Here is a 20,364-nt window from a genome sequence, read left to right on the forward strand (position 1 = left end):
ACAGTGATTTAAGTGTGCATTTTTCTTCTAAAGGTGCTCTCAAAATACGACTTTTGGACATGATTTTTTGAAAAAGTCCTTGCCGTGGGAGGGGGGTATCCCCTCCCCCGCTCGGTCGCTTCGCTCCCTCGCCGCTGGCGCCCCCCCTATTTCAAAATCCTGGATCCGCCCCTGGTTGAGCAAAATATGTGAATTTTCCTCTATTTAGTTAGATATATTTTCAGCCCGGACCATCCCTTTTTCTTCAATGACACATTATCACATGATATAATAATGGAATGATTTGCTTACAACAGCACCTAATCATACCTATCCAATTATTGCATGAATAATCTTCAATCTTTACCACCACTTCTCACAAAAAATATCTGATGCAGGGATACCCTCATTGCTAAGCAACCCTTCCATATCCGCTATCATGGTAGGAGGACCGCATACAAAGCATCTTAGAGGACCGTCTCTTAATCTCTCCACAGATGACTTGATGTCACTCGCATCTATCCTACGATCTGCATGAAGGACGACATATTAAATTGAATATAGGTTTTGGTTTCTTTCCCATGGCTAAAAAGGGAACATTTAATAGTCAGTACAATGTCAAACCTGCTTTGGTCAATATAAAAAATGAAAAAAAATCTTCATACAATGCACAATAAATGGTATAACATTAAAAAAATGATCATTCATCTATATAAAAGGTCACATTGGATTCCCCATTGAAACATTTACTACAATCACATTTATGATGGTAAAATACTTGTAAATCAAGTCACTCTGATTTTGTTTTAATACAAATTTTGAATTTGTTAATCAGCAAATTTCAACAAAATTTCTCTACACTATTGATTTTTTTTTAAACTGTTTTTTTTTTACAAAGAACTTGAAAATAGGAACTGCCTTTTTTAACCATTAGCATATCGGCTGGACCCTAAAGTACATGTATTCACCTTAAATGAAATAAGGAGAAAGTTCAGAAAGAAAAGGAGAGATAGACAGAGAGAAGGGGGATGGAGGGGAGGGGCTTGAACAGATGAAATAGAGGTAAAGGATCCAGAATGCCAATTTTAGGGGATTGTAGAGATACGCCATCCAATTTGCTCCAATCCCAATCAATTATTCTGGGATAAAGTCTCATTCCGGGATTTGAAGTGAATCCTGGAAAATATATCACATGGATCTCATGATAAGATGGGCTATAAATGAGAGGGAATCCACTTTAAATGGTAAGGTATAGATTCACTTTTTCTAAGTGAGAAAAAAATAGGAAAAAAAATATGGTGATGGGTCTTCTGATGTGCTCAACCATAGAACCACTGTACCCCTATGACATTGGCTCATACATGCTCAACCCTTTAATGAGTTATTCATTCCATAGCTCAGTCTGTTTTTTTTCAAGCTCAGTAAACATCTCAAAATTTGCTTTATAACTTTATGCTGTTTTTTTTTTTTATTTGGGGGGGCACAGAATTATAAGCGATTGCAAATTCATTTGAATAATAATGATAATTTAGCTTATTTCTAAAGTGCCAAATCCACATTGATTATGTACTCAATGTGCAATTATAAAATCAATAGATCAATTTCAGCAGGTTAGCAGATCTGGGCCCCATCTTACAAAGAATTGCGATTGATCTGATTAATGGCAACTACATGTACGAATGGCCAGCAACGTCATTTATTATACATGTTGGTTCAAAATATTTTCTAGCTATGATGTAATATTCATGCATTCATCGTTTTCTTGAAATTTCACTGTGCTTCTCTTTGGTTACAAAGGACATTGTGCAAATATCCTGTAGAAAAAATTATGACCCTGGTGGATTTCCATAGTTACAATTGATTGGATCAATCGTAACACTTTGTAAGACGGGGCCCAGTTTTACACTCCTTGCAGCAGGAAACAGATCAGTAATCCACTGCAAGACATACATATACATGTACATCAATAATTAATTGAATTGAGGACCCCAAATGGATTTGCAATCGATATCACAAGTTTCTTAAGATGCCCAATAAGACTTACTTGATATTGGTGAATCGACGTCCGAGTCTTTGGTCACATAAAACCTAGCAGCAATATCTGGGGAATGCTTTGAGATCAACTCATCAATGGTGTCCTTAAAATACAGACAAATGACTAACTAAGTTTTTCATTGCAATTTTAATGGGAAGAAAATATGAAGAGATAATCACATTTAAACATCAAGTTCACCCCAGAAAAATGTTGATTTGAATAGAGAAAAATCAAACCCGCAAAATGCGAAAATCGGATGTAAAATAAAAAAGTTATGATATTTTAAAGTTTCACTTATTTTTCACAAAGTAGTTATATGCACAATTCAGTCACATGCAAATGAGAGAATCAATGATATCCCTTGCTCACTATTTTGTTTTTTATTTGAATTATACACTAATTCTATTTTTACAGATTTGACAGTAAGGACCAACTTGACTGAACCATAAAATGTTAAAAAATGGTAATTCTACAAGTTCGGCGAGAAATAAAACTTTGTTTCACAGGACAATGAGAAAATTAGAATATTTCCTATTTCATATAATAAAATACAATAGAAATAGTGAGTGATGTCATCAGTATCCTCATTTGCATGCTGATCGGGATGTGCATAGTTCTGTTTTGTGAAATTAAACGAAATTTTAAAATGTCGTAACTTTGTTTTGCTTATTTTTAAAAAGATAGTTATATGAACGAGCCAGTTACATCCAAATGAGAGAGTCGATGATGTCACTCACTCACTATTTCTTGTTTTTTATTGTTTGAATTATACAATATTTCAATATTTACGAATTTGATGATTAGGACCTCCTTGCCTGAAGCACAAAATGTTAAAATAATGGAATTCCACGTGTTCAGGGAGGAAAGAAACTTCATTTCACATGACAATGACGAAAAAATCAAAATACTTCATATTTCAAACAATAAAAAACACAAGAAATAGTGAGTGACATCATCGACTCTCTCATTTGGATATAACTGGCTCGTTCATATAACTTTTTTTGTGAAATGAAGCGAAAATTTAAAATGTCATAACTTTCTTATTTTACATCCAATTTTGATGGAATTTTCAGAGTTATGTTTGTTGGATTTTTCTCTTTTTATTCAAATAAACTCTTTGTTGGGGTGGACTTGTCCTATAACAATGCTGGTGCTTCCAAAAATCTTTATTTCCCTCCCTTTATTTTAGCCATACTAAAGTCATTACCATAATACAAAACTTCATGCTTGATAGTTCGGCTCATTTTTAGGATTGATAATTAACAAAGCTGTATCGACTATAAAGCCCTCATAATATACATTTTGTTATAGATTGTTATGATATAAAACAATAGCAGTAGTACACTGTACACAACCCAATTAATCCAAATGTAGGGAAAATTTTTAATTAAAAAAACATCTTTAATTTTTTTTCAAAATTTTATAAACTAATTTAAGCAAACTCAAGCATATCATTAATGTATTAAAATTGACTGCATATTGAGATTTCACTTTAATATATTGAATTGTCACATACTAGCAAACTTTGATGGAACAATTCCTTTACTTTGGATTTATAACAATCCTGGATTTAAAATAATCCTGAATTTAAAAGCAATCAATGCCCAAAGTCAAACGGTTCTTTGAATTCAGACTGGTTGTTCCACCCTATCTATCCCACACATTCAGATACTGTACAACTTGATTCATTTCTTCCTGTTTGAATACTGACAAGTGATCTGTCTTCTGTCTCCGTGGGAATCCTAGTTTGTGTTCTCACATCTGTTTGACTTGACAGAAGACAGATAGAGACGGAAAGCTTTGACCACAAAAGACTGGAATAGAACAAGGAGGCATCATAGCTTACATGTAGTTGGTAGAGTGGTGGTCTCGCAATCCAGTATAAACCCACGTTCAATTCCCACTGGTATCCCTTACATGAATGCCCCTTATTTCTATTCGTAAAAGTTGCATAATCCGGGGGCCGTTTCATAAAGCTGTTCGTAAGTTAAGAGCGACTTTAAGAACGACTGGTACTCTTTTCTTGTGGTAAATGATAATCACCATTCAATGTTCATTGGTTATTATTTAATAGCGCATAAGAAAGGTTCATCAATCGATCTTTAAGTTGCTCTTAACTTAAGAACAGCTTTATGAAACACCCACCAGGAATATTTGAGTTCTGCTTTTAGGACTCAACTTTAATATGCATTCAATCAATATCCAATTTTATCTTTGAATTCATGAACAGGATTTCTTAAATACTTCAGCTTTTATTCTGCACTGACCTTTGACAAAAATTGGCCACTCTTTCCTCGCTGTGCTTGTAAAAAATAATGCAGACTGTTTCTGAAGTCAGGAATGCAATCTTTACTGACTATTTGAGCGTGCATTCATGATAGGGGCGCACATTTGGTGAGGCATTAATCCTCACTACCAAGTCCTCGGAGAGGACCTTAAGCCATTGGTTCCCTGTTTTTTTTTATTATGCTTTTTTATTAAATAATAATTTTCATCACCTTGTGGTTGATGAAGTAATATCAATAATCATCTTACTATTAAGGTTTACACACTTTTCTACATACCTTGAATATAAGTTCATTCTTGGTTGAAGCACTGAAGAGCAGTTCCATTTTTCCAGGGGTGTATCCCTGAGGATTAGCTTTCTTCTGATCATGGAGATCTGCTGCATGGTGCATCAATGAAATGAGGGGATTGATACCGATCCCCCCTCCGATTAGTAGAACATTCCAGGATGGGTCACCAGGTTTGGGGTCAAAGACCAGCTTGTCCCCTCCTGTTCTCACTTTGACCTTTGACCCGACAGCACACTGAAGGACAGAAATGACAAAGGCAACTTTAATCACGGCCAACAGTTTCTGAAACACATGAGCCACCAGCATTTATTATGAGAGTCATGACAACCTTTATGGTGTTTTAATGAAGTTTGCATTTATTTTGAAAGAATGTGATTGTGATCAAGGTGAATGAGTGGAAATAAAACTGAAATTTGTGAGCATACAGTATTATCATGAACAAAACAGCTTTTATGAAACGCCACAAGCAATAGGTTTCCTGCGTTTTATAGTTGAGTGCATTTGCAGAATGAGTTAAAACTTTTTGATGAATACCGTAATATACATGTAAAGAGATATTAACGATTGGCAGGAAAAATTTCTTCAGGGGTTGACATGTGCATCTAAATTCTAAATTTAAACAAATATTTACCGTACCTGTTTGTGGACCCAATATGCAGGGGGGTGTGTGCTGAATTTCACTGCTAGTCCCACATGCTTGTTTTCACGCAAGGGCTTTGGTGACGAACTCATAGAAAACCCACCCACTGTTGGTACCCCTGGGATGAACATATCAACCCTGATGTAACAGTTTGAAAAGATGCATAAACATAAAAATAACATGAGTTAGTGCGTAAAGACTAGAGTTAATTCTGATATAAAGTTAGTTTTGACTAAAAGAAGAAAGTTTTCATGAGGCTAAAATTAATTGATGCACTTTTATTGCATGAAGACATATGCTGCCAATATGTCATAAAATTATCAAATAGTCTAAAGCAGAAAATCAATGGATAAAAATGACATGAGTGTTCTCATTAAAATCTTTTTTTAGGTCAATGAGAAAGAATCATGGAATTAATCATTTTATTTATTGGGAAATGTATGAAATGCTGCAAATTACACAAAATATAATTAGTGTCATGCTAGAATTACCAAATTTAAAAGATGAAAAGATGACATATAAGTAATTGAACCATTGATCACCCATAAGTTATGCACTGCACATACTACACTCAAATGTTCAGTCCCACTTTCAACTGTACCCCCCCCACACACACACACACAAATGTTGATGGCAGATGTGGGCATTAGCATATAACCAAATTTCATAAAAAAATACAAGATCAATATTAAACAAGTGGAATGCCTCTGGCCGTCTCACCTGCATCACGCGGTTCAATATAGCAGCAGTGCTGACTTTGCATACTACTCTAACTCGCACAAGATGTTCAGTGATACATGGTTACTCTTATGTCCTCTTTTTATGAACTAGACCAATAAACTTACAGAGATATGATGGTTATTCAACAAAAAACCCCAACATGGCCAAAGTTCATTGACCTTACATGACCTTTGACCTTGATCATGTGACCTGAAACTGGAACAGGATGTTCAGTGATACTTGATTACTCTTATGTACAAGTTTCATGAATCAGATCCATAAACTTTCAAAGTTATGATGGTAATTCAACAGATACACCGAATTCAGCTAAAGTTCATTGACCTTTGACCTTGGACATGTGACCTGAAACACGCACAGGATGTTCAGTGATACTTGGTTACTCTAATGTCCAAGTTTAACGAACTAGACCAATAAACTTTCAAAGTTATGATGGTAATTCAACAGATACCCCCGATTCGGCCAAAGTTCATTGACCCTAAATGACCTTTGACCTTAATCATGAGACCTGAAACTTGCACAAAATGTTCAGTGATGCTTGATTACTATTATGTCCAAGTTTCATGAATCAGATCCATAAACTTTCAAAGTTATGATGGGAATTCAACAGATATCCCCAATTCGGCCAAAGTTCATTGACCCTAAATGACCTTTGACCTTGATCATGTGACCTGAAACTTGCACAAAATGTTCAGTGATGCTTGATTACTATTATGTCCAAGTTTCATGAATCAGATCCATAAACTTTCAAAGTTATGATGGGAATTCAACAGATATCCCCAATTCGTCCAAAGTTCATTGACCCTAAATGACCTTTGACCTTGGTCATGTGACGTGAAACTCATGCAGGATGTTCATTGATACTTGATTAACCTTATGTCCAAGTTTCATGAACTAGGTCCATATATTTTCTAAGTTATGACATTTCAAAAACTTAACCTCAGGTTAAGATTTCAATGTTGGTTCCTCCAACATGGTCTAAGTTCATTGACCCTAAATGACCTTTGACCTTGGTCATGTGACATGAAACTCTAATAGGATGTTCAGTAATACTTGATTAACCTTATGGCCAAGTTTCATGAACTAGATCCATATACTTTCTAAGTTATGATGTCATTTCAAAAACTTAACCTCAGGTTAAGATTTGATGTTGACGCCGCCGCCGCCGTCGGAAAAGCGGCGCCTATAGTCTCACTTTGCTTCGCAGGTGAGACAAAAATCGAATAAAAATGAAAGACCAGAATATATTTTGCATGTGCAGAATAGAAATGCATTAAAAGGAACAAGCACAAAAAAAAATGCTCAGCCCTAATATCAACTTTGTTTCCCAGGCCTCAAATTTGAATGTGACAGCATCTGCATATAACACAGTGGACATTTTAAAGTTCTTAAATAATAATTAAAAAGCTCTGAATGTTGGCCTTTTCACCATATGAGATAGAAACAAAAATCCAGACAAAGAACATATAAATAGACCTAGCAAATATTCATTGCCATTGGGCGTACTAGGCTTTATAATATACATTTAGTAAGGACAAGAGAAAAGAACTTTAAGAACAGACATTTACAGAGATCACCCGATCATGTTCAACTAAAACAGAAATGGATATATGTGTATCCAGGAATATCATGGTATAATTCATGACCTTGGATACAAGATGGGGCTTATCCAGGTTTTTACAAAAGGGGGCCCAATTTAAAATGTTAAACAAAAAAAAAGTTACAAGCACTCATGGGAGGAAGGGGGGGGGATTTCCCTGTATAAATAAAATTGACAGGCGAAAAGGAAAACTCATTAACAGGAGGAATCCCCCCCCCTTGATCTGCAAATACACATACTGTACAGGTATTTGTGTGTAATGAATTTTATGAAAACTGACAGGGTAGGGGTTCTCCTGTCAAAGTTATTTACTCTTTGATGTCAGTGATGATTTTAAGTACCGGTATTTTCATTGTGATATGATCTAACATGCACATAATGAATATTTTGACCACTTCATTATAAAGCTTGCCAGCACAGACATGTTGTCATTCTCAGAAAGTATAATATCAATAAAGGTAATTGTGGAATATCAGTGTTTCGTTCTATAAAGACCATGTATCTTAAACCTTGGCAGAACTGACAATTTACAATTTCAGTTTGTGCTGACAAATTTCATACGATGCCCAGATAAAATGATGGCAACACACGTTTGCATACTAAATAATTGTCACAAAGCAACAGGGTGAAACACACAGGGTGTTTTTAGCAGTTAGTACAAAGACAAACAAGGCAATTTTGCAATTCTTATATACATGTAAGTTGTGAGTGTGTAATGAGCAGGGTTGAGCATGCTAATTTGTCTGCTTATGTAAGCATCCAAGACACCATGGGACAGGGGTAATGCATAATGTTACACTTAATTTCCCTATCTTCAATAGAGGGATTGTTTCGCTTATGTTATTTTTTGTCATGTACATGCACATCATTTTGCTTTAATACTGACCAGAGTGAATCTGATGGGTTTTAAACACAAAAAAGGCAAAATCAAATATTTTCACTTTATTTTCAGACACTACTTTTCACAATCCAGCAAGATATAAGCATTAACATCCACATCGCAGTGAATGGGGAATTTGGGGGGTTCTATTTTATTTTCCAGGGCTCTTTTGAGCATTCCTGGTGTGTGCCACATATTTCTTTAATGTAAATTGTGTAATGACTACCTTAAATCATGAGCATTAAAAACAAAAACAATTTATAGTTGATTGAATTTTGGGTAGAGTACAGGGTAAATTCCCCCCCCAGGAAAGTAGCAAGATATTAATAACAAACAAGTGTCTGTAGTCTGTACTCCAAAAAATTAGACTTCAGTCATCTTAAGGACTTATTTTCAAAAGTACATGTATAAACGAATTGTGTTTGAAGAAATCAGCCAAGCATAATCTCTCTCCATCGTTTCCTACCCCCCCCCCCCTTAAAAGAGTTTTAAATCATATGATATGATTTACCTGATTATGCACCCATACAGTGGGAGGGTAGTCACTGAATTTAACAGCCAAGTCTATTGTGGAATCTTCTTTGAGCTGAGTAGGACCAGAGTACATGGAATACCCAGTGAAGATATCTAACCCCTCTACGAAAAAGTCAACCCTACAATGCAAGAATTTCAAAGAGAAAAACCGCTTTCAAAGCTTTCTGAATTCTTGAATAAGACCAGTTGCTGAAGTTACATGTATCAACGAGTCATGGCTTAACTAAAGGCCATCAAAGGCCTTTGTCTTGTATCAAGAGGTATTAAAAGAGGGTACATGTACAAACACTGCAACAAACAAAATAGTAGACAATGTAATAATACAAAAGGGTATCAACACTGCAAGATGGTTACAGTACATTACAACTATATCTACAGGTAATTTTGACTACTAAAGTACATGTAGTTTAATAATCACACCTCGAATATGAAGCAATACCACAAACTCACAAAGTACAAGACAAAACATATTGAATTCTTGACTATGATCTTACTATTTTCTTAAAATGGGAAGCTAGCCTAAAACAATTCAGTATGTAGCCTTATAGCCCACTCCTAATGTAGGTATAATTTCAAATGGCACCAGATAATTTATGAATATTAGGCTGAAAATTATTTTGATCTTTCAAGGAAATAGAAATACATGTCCCTATAAAGCAATATCACAAACTCACAGAGTACAAGACAAAGCATGAATTCTTGATTACAGTATGATCTTCCTTTTTTCTTAAAGTGGGAAGCTAGCCTAAAACTATAGATGTACAATACATGTAGGTCTCATTTTGTATGGCATCAAATAATTCATATTAGGCTGGAAATTAGTTTTGTCTTGTTGTATAATTTCAAGGAGAGAGAAATATTTCCTTCTTTCTTGACTCTGAAAGATCCATCTGTGGAACTTTCAGAGCCTAATCTTTGTTAACTCAATCATGTCTGGAAACATCATGGCCCAAATTCACAAAAATGGTTTTGAAAACCCAAGGTTGAATCCATGGTTTATGTCGATTTCCTGTATAAATTACGCTTTATTTAGTGCGTATCGGGCGCATGTATAAGAAAATGTCCAATGCTGATGCGCGCTTTTGTCACAGTGCACAAAATTGACGCCTGTTGTCATGGTTATCCACGCTACTTTATTCATGAGTCCACTGTTTTTATTCATGAGTCTACTCTTCAAACAGTGGACTCATGAATAAAATAGCATATCTAACCATGGTAACAGGCATCAATTTGGCGCTCTGTGACAAAAGCGTGCAGTAGCATTGGAATTTTTTATACACGCGCCTGCTACGTGCTAAATTAAGCATACATGTAATTTATACAGGAGATCTGCATAAACCATGGGACTCAATTGTGGGTTTTTACCGTCTTTGTGAATTTGGGCCCATGTGTACACATGTTTCCAGACATACTACTTCTACCAATGGATTAATCTCAGAGATGTGCATGTTATCAGAGACTCTTTAAGGGGATGGTCCAGGCCGAAAATATTTATATCTTAATACATGGAGTAGAATTCCCTGAGCAAATTGCCAAAAATTTCATCAAAATCGGATAACAAATGGTAAAGTTTATATTAAAGTTTAAAATTTAGCAATATTTTGTGAAAACAGTCGTCATTTATATTCATTAGGTAGGCTGATGATGTCATATCTCCACTTTCCTTTTTCTTGTGTTATTACATAAAATCATTTTTTTTCATTATGTAATACTTGTGTGAATAATATGTCTCCCTTATAATGAAACAAGTTGGAGCAATAAATATCTAATGCACTAAATCAGTTGGCAGTCCAATTTTTCTAGTTCTTGGAGGAAAAAATTTGAATAAACTTAATTTCAGATAATAAAATACAAAAGAAGTGGAGATGTGACATCATCAGCGCACCTAATGAATATTCATGACGACTGTTTTCACAAAATATTGCTAAAATTTAAAATTCAATAACTTTGTTATTTGTTATCCGATTTTGATGAAATTTTCGGCATTTTGCTCAGTGAATTGTATTCTAATTATTAAGCTTCATACTTTCAGCCTGGACCATCCCTTTAACACCAGCACCTCTTAAGCAGGAGATTCTTGCCGAGGAGGTGAGGGCCCTAGCAAAGTGGAAAAAGCTGCCCAATACATCTGCACGTGGGGGGGGGAGGTTCAGAGGGAGGGGGAGACCACATTTGAAGTTTTGCACGAGACTATCACCAGAGCACACTTGGTTAGGTTATCTAGACACTATGGCCCTTATTCTGAAGTCAGGCTTAACTTTATTAGACCATGGTCTAACTCTGTGCTAAAATTATGGGAAGCCAGAAGTGTCAAAATTTTTATAAAGTTGTATGTTTATGTTTACTGTGCTCTTTCCTCATATTGATGGTAAAGACAATCATCTATTCATACTTCCTAGACAGTTATGAATGATTTGAGAGCCAAACAAGCTTAGATATAATATCTCTAATGTTAGTGATTTATGTAACAATTGGCTATCCATACTTAAACCACAACTTTATACCCAAGTTTAAGTTAAATACCCAAGTTTAAGTTAAACCCGACTTCAGAATACAGGTCAATGGATATGAAAATTAATTTCCAGTTTAAAAAAAAAGGGTGTTTGACAGGAGAAACATTTTAGAGACACAAATCGATGACTGGAGCTGAGGAGTGGAAGATTTTGCAAAAATGCCCTCTCAGTAGGAGATTTTCCATCAAGAACTGGAGATCTGGAACTACTAAATTATTTCATATACCGGGTATATATATCAAAATGTCTTTTTTCAACATGGAAATTTGTTGAATTTTTTTTAGGGCAAGTCCAAGAATTCGCGCGTGTTACGTATGGGACATTTTAGAGGCTTTAATGACCTGAAAAATAGTGTTAAATGACTTTGATTAGATTGAATACCCTCATGATGATCAGTAGACATCTAGGAAAAGAATAATCATGCAAAAAATGGTGACATTTGACCTTGACCTTGACCTTTTAGAGGGGAAAAGATGGGCCGTTACGTATGGGACGCAGAAAAAAGACAATTTTTGAAACATTTTTTTCAAGTTGAGAATTCTCTAAAAGTATTTCATTTGACAACTTGTAACTTACTGTGATAAAAGTCACAATACTCTAGTATATCTAAGGCAAGTTTCATGTCATAAGCCAAATCCCTCTAATTACAGATTCTAATTAAACAAATTAATGACATGTTACGTATGGGACAGTTACGTATGGGACATTTTGTCCCCATAGAGAACGTACACAATTTTCCCCATAATTCAAAAAATTGAAATAATTTAAAATATGGAAATAACAAAAGAGTTTCAGTCTTTTAAAATGTTCTATTGAGACATATTTGATATGACTGAAGAGGAAATTAGCCATTTCAACATTTTTTTCTTGTTTTTTCATGGTTTCATGAATTTCTTATGTATTTCTATTGTTTTTATTTTTTTTCATATTTCTCCATTTTCACAAATTTTTTGTTTCAATTGCTTTCATTAATCAGTATTCATAACAAATCAGTCTTTAAAAACTAAAGAAAAGGTAAATAATCACTTTTTAGAGCACTCTTGAAATTTGTTTTTCTCCATTCACTTTGTACACAAATCTCCTCATTGACATTGTGTGTAAATGTCCCATACGTAACATGTTTTCCCATACGTAACATGTTTTCCCATACGTAACAATTTTTTAATTAACTTTTAATTAAAAGGTGAACTCTATTTTTGAAACTTTTTTGGGTATAACATTTTCATACTTTATAAATTAGAACTTCCCAGAGATGCAACAATACAAGTATTGTATTATGAGAAATAACTTAAAAAAACGTCCTCAAAATGTTACGTATGGGACATTCCATCGTTGGACAAGACCTAATTTGCATAATTAATTAGATGACACCACTTTTTTTCCCCAAAATTAATAAGATGTTAGGGAGTCCATGTCCCACCTATGATGACTAAATCTCACAAGTTTTCTTTTCATTTTCTATGAGTTTTTATAATTGTCCCATACGTAACGCCCATTTTACCAATTATGCAAATTAGGTGCCCCAAATTAGCATAAATATGCATATTATCAAATTTTTCTTAATGAAATTTTAAAATTCAACATTTGGGCTTTCTGATCTACCCCACCAAAGATAACTTCTTAAATTAAAGATGAAATTTTGCCTTCTAGGGTGACCTTTTCTTGGACTTGCCCTTTACCTAACCCCAATACACAAATTCCAACTTTAGGCAGTTTCTCTGGTAGATTTTAATAAGTAGAATCTCACCATTGGCCGGCCTTGAACGTGAACGAGGGGTCATCGACCTTAAGTTTTAGTACTTTGACCGTCTCTGATGCCTGATCAATGGACACTACTTCTGCTTCACTTATGCCCTAAAATAGGAAAAAGAGAAGCCATATAAGAATCAATATCAACAATACAGTAATTACAAACATTGTGCATGTAGATACATTTTCAGTATTCAGTACAGCATGGTAGGCAATAATTTTCATTTTTAAGGAATCTATTTTTTCACATTAATTATAGAAATTGTTAAATTTGGGGGGTTATTTCTTTCACTTCAAAGGCTATTTTTCTTTCCTTTTTTTGTGTGTAACAAGCAATACTGTGGTATGTGTCATTCTTCTGTGTTATGTTTGGAGAATAATGATTTTCTAAATATTATTTTTATTCTTCCTATATTGTTTGTGGAAGTAATCAGGGTGATTATTCTACTCTAGAGTCAATCCGAAATCTTCCACGTACAACTCACTACACTATGACACCTCCATTTCAACTTTCAACACTAAATTGAGATCATTCTCTACTGGACAGGACTTGTGTAGTGACTCATGAAGAGGATCTAGCAAGGTTTATGACGTCCAATTCATTTTCTAGCAATCAAATCCTCAACATTTTTTTTCTTTAAAATGTTATATCGTGCTGTGAGATCGAAACATTTAAAGCTTAATGATAGTGGTTGCAGTAAAACATTAATTTCGTGAGAAAGTCTGTAAAACCAAGATTAAGTATGACTATATCATCGTGGATCTAGATCTGGTAAAGTTACATAAACTGAACTTTGTGAAATCATAAAATCTAAGCTGAAATATGATCGCACTGAAGATCGCCAACACAAATAGGCACACATGGGACAGTGTATTATTATTGCTGGAATAAAGACCGGCGGAAGTGACCGAATCCGTGCTTATTTTGCTTATTTCTCAGCAATCACACAATTTCTTCTAGAATCCTTTGGTACATATTTTTTATTCATACAGACACTTTTGTGGTCATTACATTAGATTCTGTAAAAAGTCATTTTGAGATTGTTACCAGAACTGGAATTTATTTTTAAGGCCAGTAAAGCTACATATGTCTGGTCAACTGGTGCATTTTATTAGTGGTTCTCTGCCTGCCCTGTTTTCAAACATTTACAGGTGAAAGTATCATACACATTTACTCACAAACTCACCGGTTCTCTGAAGCTTTGGGCAGTTTTGTCCATATGGTCACTCATTGTTCTCACAGCAACTGAACTGACAAAAAAGTGAAAAGTAGCAATAATAGTATGGTGTGTGACCTTAATCTGCATGTTACCCTATTCAAATTTTTTTATTGAATATCAACTTCATGATGATTTTTAAAATGTGTGCAAAGGGTCATACTATTTCAAAATAAATGTGTGTAATATAAAATAAAATACAGGTATTAAAGATTGCCTGCACTATGTTTATCAGGGATTTCAATGATCATAAAAACAGCAAATCTAATGCTTTAATAGAGGTCAGTATTTTGTAGAATTTATGATTTTGCAAAAAAATGGAGCAATACTGACTGATCCATGAGATTACATTTCCCTCAAGATGAAAACAAGTTGTTTTATATTGCACACATGATCATGCACTGCATTATAATATGCTCACTTTGTACACTTTTATTTTGATTATGGAAATTCAATAAATTCATTCATTCATTTATGCACATTCATTTATACACATAAAATAGGTATATTATTTCAAGCATCGCGATTGGCCAGTACGCATCACATGACATCCAACTGTTTTGGTGCACTGCACGGCAGTGCAAAAGGTGTGCAACGAAAATTGACATTGCACGCTCAAGCAAACCAGTGCATTAGAAGTCCCGGGAGAAGTCTAACAAAACTGTACTGCAACTTTTTAAGAATTTGTTTCTGTATTGCTATTTTATATAAAATAATGCACTTGCTCTGCCGTGCATAAAAGTAAATGCAGAGAAAGCTCGGTTTCTTCAGATGTTGCACACTGGGCACTCGCCGCCAGCGGCTCGTGCGCAGTGCCTCACCTATCAAAGAAACCTCACATGCTCTGCATTTCCACTAATGCACTCGGCGGCATGCATTATTTGTATACTGTACAGAACTTGAATATCAAGGTATAGTGCTTTAATAAATATCTGGATTAGCATTTTGCCATAGATAATCTTTTTAAGCAGAATATCCATGGCATAGATATTCCGCGGCATAGATATTCCGCTTAAAAAGATTTTTTTTCATGTTCTTTGAACATGTACTCAAAAAACTCCTAGTTTGTGATAGAATTTCACATAAGATTCAGAAAAAATGTCATATTCCACCCTTATCCCTTTCATTTTCTCTTTTTTTTTTCTTAGGCATGAAAATTATTTGGGGGAGAGCGCCTCCCGTCATCTTCTTCTTCTTCCGTGTGTAGTACAGACCTCTGGGTAGAGTATTTTCGTACTTTGTGCAGTGCTGAAAAACTAGTGTGCCATGCTGCATTGCCAAACCTCAGTAATATGCTTATGAGGTAAAAGGTGTATGTACATATTAGGTAAAAGTGCTCGCGATCCTTGTGCAAGTAAAAACTGTACTTCAAGTAAAATCAAGTAAAATCTTTTAATACTGCAAGTAAAATCTGTACTTCCATGCATAAAACCGAGGAGAAGTAACACTAAAAGAAGCCAAAAAATGACCAGTATGAGAACCAGATAAGAAAAAGACAGAGTAGTTTAGACAAGAAAGAATTCAGAAAAGGGAAGATAAAAATGATGAAGACTTTCTTGACTTTATCATAAAGTCAAGAAAGTCTTCATCATTTTTATGTATCTCAACTCAACTGAGCATTATGGTAAAATGTCAGAAATTGTTAAATAAATCCCTAGAAACGATGGTTATCCCTGTCTAGTATGCACCCATTTTTCCATAGACATACATGTAGATCTTGTCTAGACTTAGTGCTGCGCGCTGTGTAAGTTAGGTGTCGTCAGTGTAGCTATTAAGCTAAGGCTAAGCGGCGGTTAATTTTGTTTGCACCCCTGGCCATGCACCATTAATATGAGCCTAATGCCCATCATCTGTCTGTGTAGGAGGATGCCCCAAAAAATCAGAAAATGTTGAAAAACTCTTCCCAAACAGCGGATTTATCAGACTAACTTACTTTAGAAAGTTTAGTCTTAGACTTACGTTAGTATTCGTTAGAGCGGCAGCTGCTTCGCTTGAGCACCGCTTAGTTAGCGGTAGACAGGAATAACCGTCGTTTCTGGGGATTTATTCAACAATTTCTGACATTTTACTGTAATCCCCATTCACCGACGGTAAAGTGTCCGTGTGGGCTCCCATTTGTTATAACACCAGCACCTTTGTCCGACCAGAGTCCAAAGTTTGAGGTTCTATAACACATCGAGGTTACAATCTAAGGATATGTAAACTACAAATTAAAAATATTTAATTATTCAATTTTAAAATACTTTAAACGATATAGATGAAAATGCATGAAAATTATACTTTACCGATGTTTAGTTGGGTACGACACAGGAAAACAGGTCAAAATGGCAGCCAAACTATGAAATATTTACAAATGAACGGAGAGGGCGTCAACAATTTACGAATGTGATATCGATATTGCATTCCACCAGCACACCTACAAGGCAATAATACGATACGATACACTCACGAAGACAAACATTAATAGTTATAATCGCGATATATCGAGACATTAACGATAATGACGTCATTCAAGATGGCAACTTGCAGGGAAAACCGTTAAGGTCGGGAGAAAATGTCTTAGATGACAGATTTCTCAATCATCCAGTGGATTTTTTTAATAACTCCGGTCCAAGGTATGCAATTACTTAAGTTATTTATATTTCCCTGATAATTAAACTGTAAATTTCGCTCAAAAAACAGTTTTAAATCGCGATCTATAAAACGCTAGTTCACTATACGTTGTCTGTAGCCACGGACCCCGCAGCTTTTCAGTCTATGTATGGTGAGTGGAGCCCGGGGGGGCCACTTCCATTCAAGAGTGGATACCATGCGCGACCATGGGGTCTCGAAAAGCACCTTAAACACTAGACCAAAAGCTTCAGTCTCTTTATTTTGGTTGTTCCGCTGAACTGAGTTGGCTCACTCACCAATACATAGACTGAAAAGCTTGGAGGCCCGTACGTACAGACAACGTATTTTAGCAGTAACGTTAGATCTAACAGCGGGAACCCGATTTTCCGATCGTTTTTTTGTACATAAAATGTCATATTATGAAAAAGAAATCACATCCATATTTACGAAAAAATGTTTAAAATTCAGAAATATCGTACCTTAGACCTCAGTTACCGCTAATTCTTTTGAAATGATGATCGAAACATCGTCATCTTCGATCCTTTCGTTGGTCAACGTAAGTTGCCATCTTGGATGACGTCATCATCATTACAGACGTATTTACCAGTCGCTACCTATCGCGATTTGTGCCGCTGCTTTGCGCTGCGCTTGGACATATTGATGTGCGTGCGTTCGGAACTTGTCGCTCGCATTGATTGGCCAAGATATCGAAAATTTAATCGGAAAGCCTTGATAAAAGCACAACTCGTTGACGGCTGTCAATCCTGACTGGTTGCCAACCAAGGAAAGAAGAAGAAGAAAGAAAAGCCATATTTTCCTCTCCGGCAGAATGTCAAAAAATAAGGAATAACCCGGGGAATAACTCATCGGTAACGTATATTTTCAAAATATTATAAAATGTATAAGGTATCAATAGAAAGATTAGAGTCTAACGAAAATAGTGGACCTTCGTCCAAGATAATATAATGTCATTTAGAATCTAAAAGAAGTAACAAATCTGGACAAAACCCGTCCGCCGAATTGTCGGACCAGATTACACATGAAGGCTCGTACTGACACATTGCCGTCGGTGAATGGGGATTGTAGTAAAATGTCAGAAATTGTTGAATAAATCCCCAGAAACGACGGTTATTCCTGTCTACCTAAACACGTAATTTCCACATTCTGAAAATGCACCCCTTAACAAGTATTGGCGTGTGAAACCCTACCCTTAACAAGTCTTGGAAACAAAACGATACTCTTGGCAAATATTCCCTGAAATGAACCCCTAAACAAGTACAGGAATGTTTTATTGTTACGGGTCCTTCGGTCGTCGGCTTTACCTTATTTGGTTTACACATGTAGTACGACCCCACCTTCTACACCTCGCGCAAATCGGACTCTAAACACGTAGTGTTGGGCAAAAAGGACATCTTTTATAAAACATTTAATTTTGTTTTATCATCCCCGCAAATTCGACCCTAATTTGCCTAAACACGTAATTCTCCTAGCGAAATAGATACCCTTTTTTCATTATTTTTGTGTTTTTGACACCCTTATCACATTACGTACGTAACGTGCCCTATCGTGACAAAGACATCCTTTTTACGTGTTTTTTGGTCGCGCATGGTATCCACCCCCCCCCCCCCCCCGGGGAGTGGAGCCATCGTAGTTCAGCGGAACAACCAAAATACAGAGACTGAAGCTTTTGGTCTAAGTTAGCGGCTGCTACTCGTCTTTACAGCCGCATCTCCCTGGACGCGAAACGAGAGCTCCCGCACAATTTAACAACATCCCGAACAGTACGGTACAGAAAAAAACATTGATTCAATACTTACCAAAGACCAGAAAATGTCCCGATTGTGAAGTTATGCAAAGGAGCAGCTGACTGCATACATCGAAAGGTTGTACTTAGTATCATTTCCTATTTGTCTGTCAGGAGAAAGAGGATGTCATTTAAACCAATCCAGCACTCAGCAGCAGCCAGAGTCGAGTCGGAGAAAATTACGCAAATAACGGTAGTCTCAATTCAGACACGCCATAACAAAAGATAATACGATAATAATTCATCTGTTTGATTTTGCCGACATAGCTGAATTTCTTTCTTTTTTTAATTAAGTTGACGCATTTCAATCTTTAAGTGAGGTTAGAATTATTAATTTGGTCAAAATTTAAGATTATTTTTCGTTCACTGTCTTAACGCGTTTTAATCAATAACATATCGTAAAGTAAATAGGGCCTACCACAAAACAAGCCTTTTTCTCGTGACGAGGGCCACTTCTACTTTAAAATTGATTTTTGGTATACTATTCCAGTGTATCTTGTTGGTAAACTCGATATGATAAAAGGGAAAGAATATCCGCAATATACTAAATATATATATTTTTTTTTAATAGAAAGGTAATGCCAAAAATGGGCTAATCCTGAGTCTACGAACTTTTGGATGTGACATCACGATAACAGCTGAGCTCGAGCAGAGTAAAAACTTTTATCCAATCAGCGCGCGGTAAACCAATGCTGAAAGCACACTGACCGTACACATGCAGCCATAAAAATAATGTGGATGATAAAGTAAGCTACCAGTGGCGGATCCAGAGGGGGGCACCCGGGCGCCCCCCCCCCCCTATTTTCGCCGGATTTTTTTTTTTTTAATGGTTATATTTACTGGATTGGTACAATGTAGTCAATTTCAAGGGCTAGATCTAGTCAAAACTATATTTTAACTTACGCTCATGGCCTTTGTGTTCGCACAAATGCACCTCTGTCATACTGTTTGCAATATGTAAATTCCGGAATTCCAGGGCGCGCAAGTCGATTGGTTGGAAAGTTGCACCACTTGTAATCGGGAGTTGCAGTGCAGTGACCAGTGTGAAGATGTTGGATTGGATATCATTTTTTCTCGAAATTTTGTGTTTTTCGTAACATGCGTTTGTCCGTCTTTATGGCAAATACATGTAAATTGTAAGTAACAGATCGCGAGAGAAAGTGTCAACGATGCGAATGATAATGTCTATCCCCGAGATTATTCTTCACTCAAAGATGAAGCCCTATATCGGGGCGCCACGTGCGCAGCATTATCATTCTGCCTTGGTCATGTACGTTTTCACTGAAATATATAGGTCAGACATATTTGTATTTAATGTAAACTAACTTTTACACTTTCTGGTAGATTCAGAGGCATATTATCCAGGGCGCCCCAACTAAGTTTCGCCGAAGCAATCATTCCAACGAATTATCAAGGAGCAAAATTGTATATTCTCAATCACCAGTCGACCCCACTCCGCGTTTGCTGTGTATAGGCAGCTATATGT

General features: G+C 35.8%; 1 protein-coding gene across 3 annotated transcripts; it reads right to left on the reverse strand.

Annotated features, from left to right (window-relative positions):
* Positions 1-313: 313 nt before the first annotated feature.
* Positions 314-19,071, reverse strand: LOC121426325 (oxidoreductase NAD-binding domain-containing protein 1-like). 3 transcript variants are annotated; one of them, XM_041622586.1, is made up of 7 exons: positions 18,892-19,071; positions 14,432-14,490; positions 13,243-13,349; positions 5,227-5,368; positions 4,579-4,824; positions 2,024-2,117; positions 314-509 (listed from the first exon to the last, which is right to left on the reverse strand). In XM_041622586.1, exons 2-7 carry the CDS (start codon positions 14,474-14,476, stop codon positions 343-345), a joined length of 801 nt encoding a protein of 266 aa, XP_041478520.1. In that variant the 5' UTR covers positions 14,477-14,490; positions 18,892-19,071; the 3' UTR covers positions 314-342. The 3 variants fall into 3 exon arrangements, with proteins under 3 accessions (XP_041478520.1, XP_041478518.1, XP_041478519.1); XM_041622584.1 differs by lacking the exon at positions 5,227-5,368 and adding an exon at positions 8,960-9,101 and having other exon boundaries at positions 14,432-14,495; XM_041622585.1 differs by having other exon boundaries at positions 14,432-14,495; positions 18,892-19,070.
* Positions 19,072-20,364: the final 1,293 nt, after the last annotated feature.

Source organism: Lytechinus variegatus, chromosome 13 (genome assembly GCF_018143015.1).
Source record: "Lytechinus variegatus isolate NC3 chromosome 13, Lvar_3.0, whole genome shotgun sequence".
Taxonomy (NCBI): domain Eukaryota; kingdom Metazoa; phylum Echinodermata; class Echinoidea; order Temnopleuroida; family Toxopneustidae; genus Lytechinus; species Lytechinus variegatus.

Bases quoted from the DNA above. Each gene is read 5' to 3' on its own strand.
- LOC121426325 (XM_041622584.1), bottom strand. From the start codon at position 18,974: ATGATACTAAGTACAACCTTTCGATGTATGCAGTCAGCTGCTCCTTTG. The intron at 14,496-18,891 runs GTAAGTATTGAA...CTTTTTTGTCAG, and splicing joins GGGACATTTTCTGGTCTTTG to TTCAGTTGCTGTGAGAACAA. The intron at 9,102-13,242 runs GTGAGATTCTAC...CTTGCATTGTAG, and splicing joins ACGTTCAAGGCCGGCCAATG to GGTTGACTTTTTCGTAGAGG.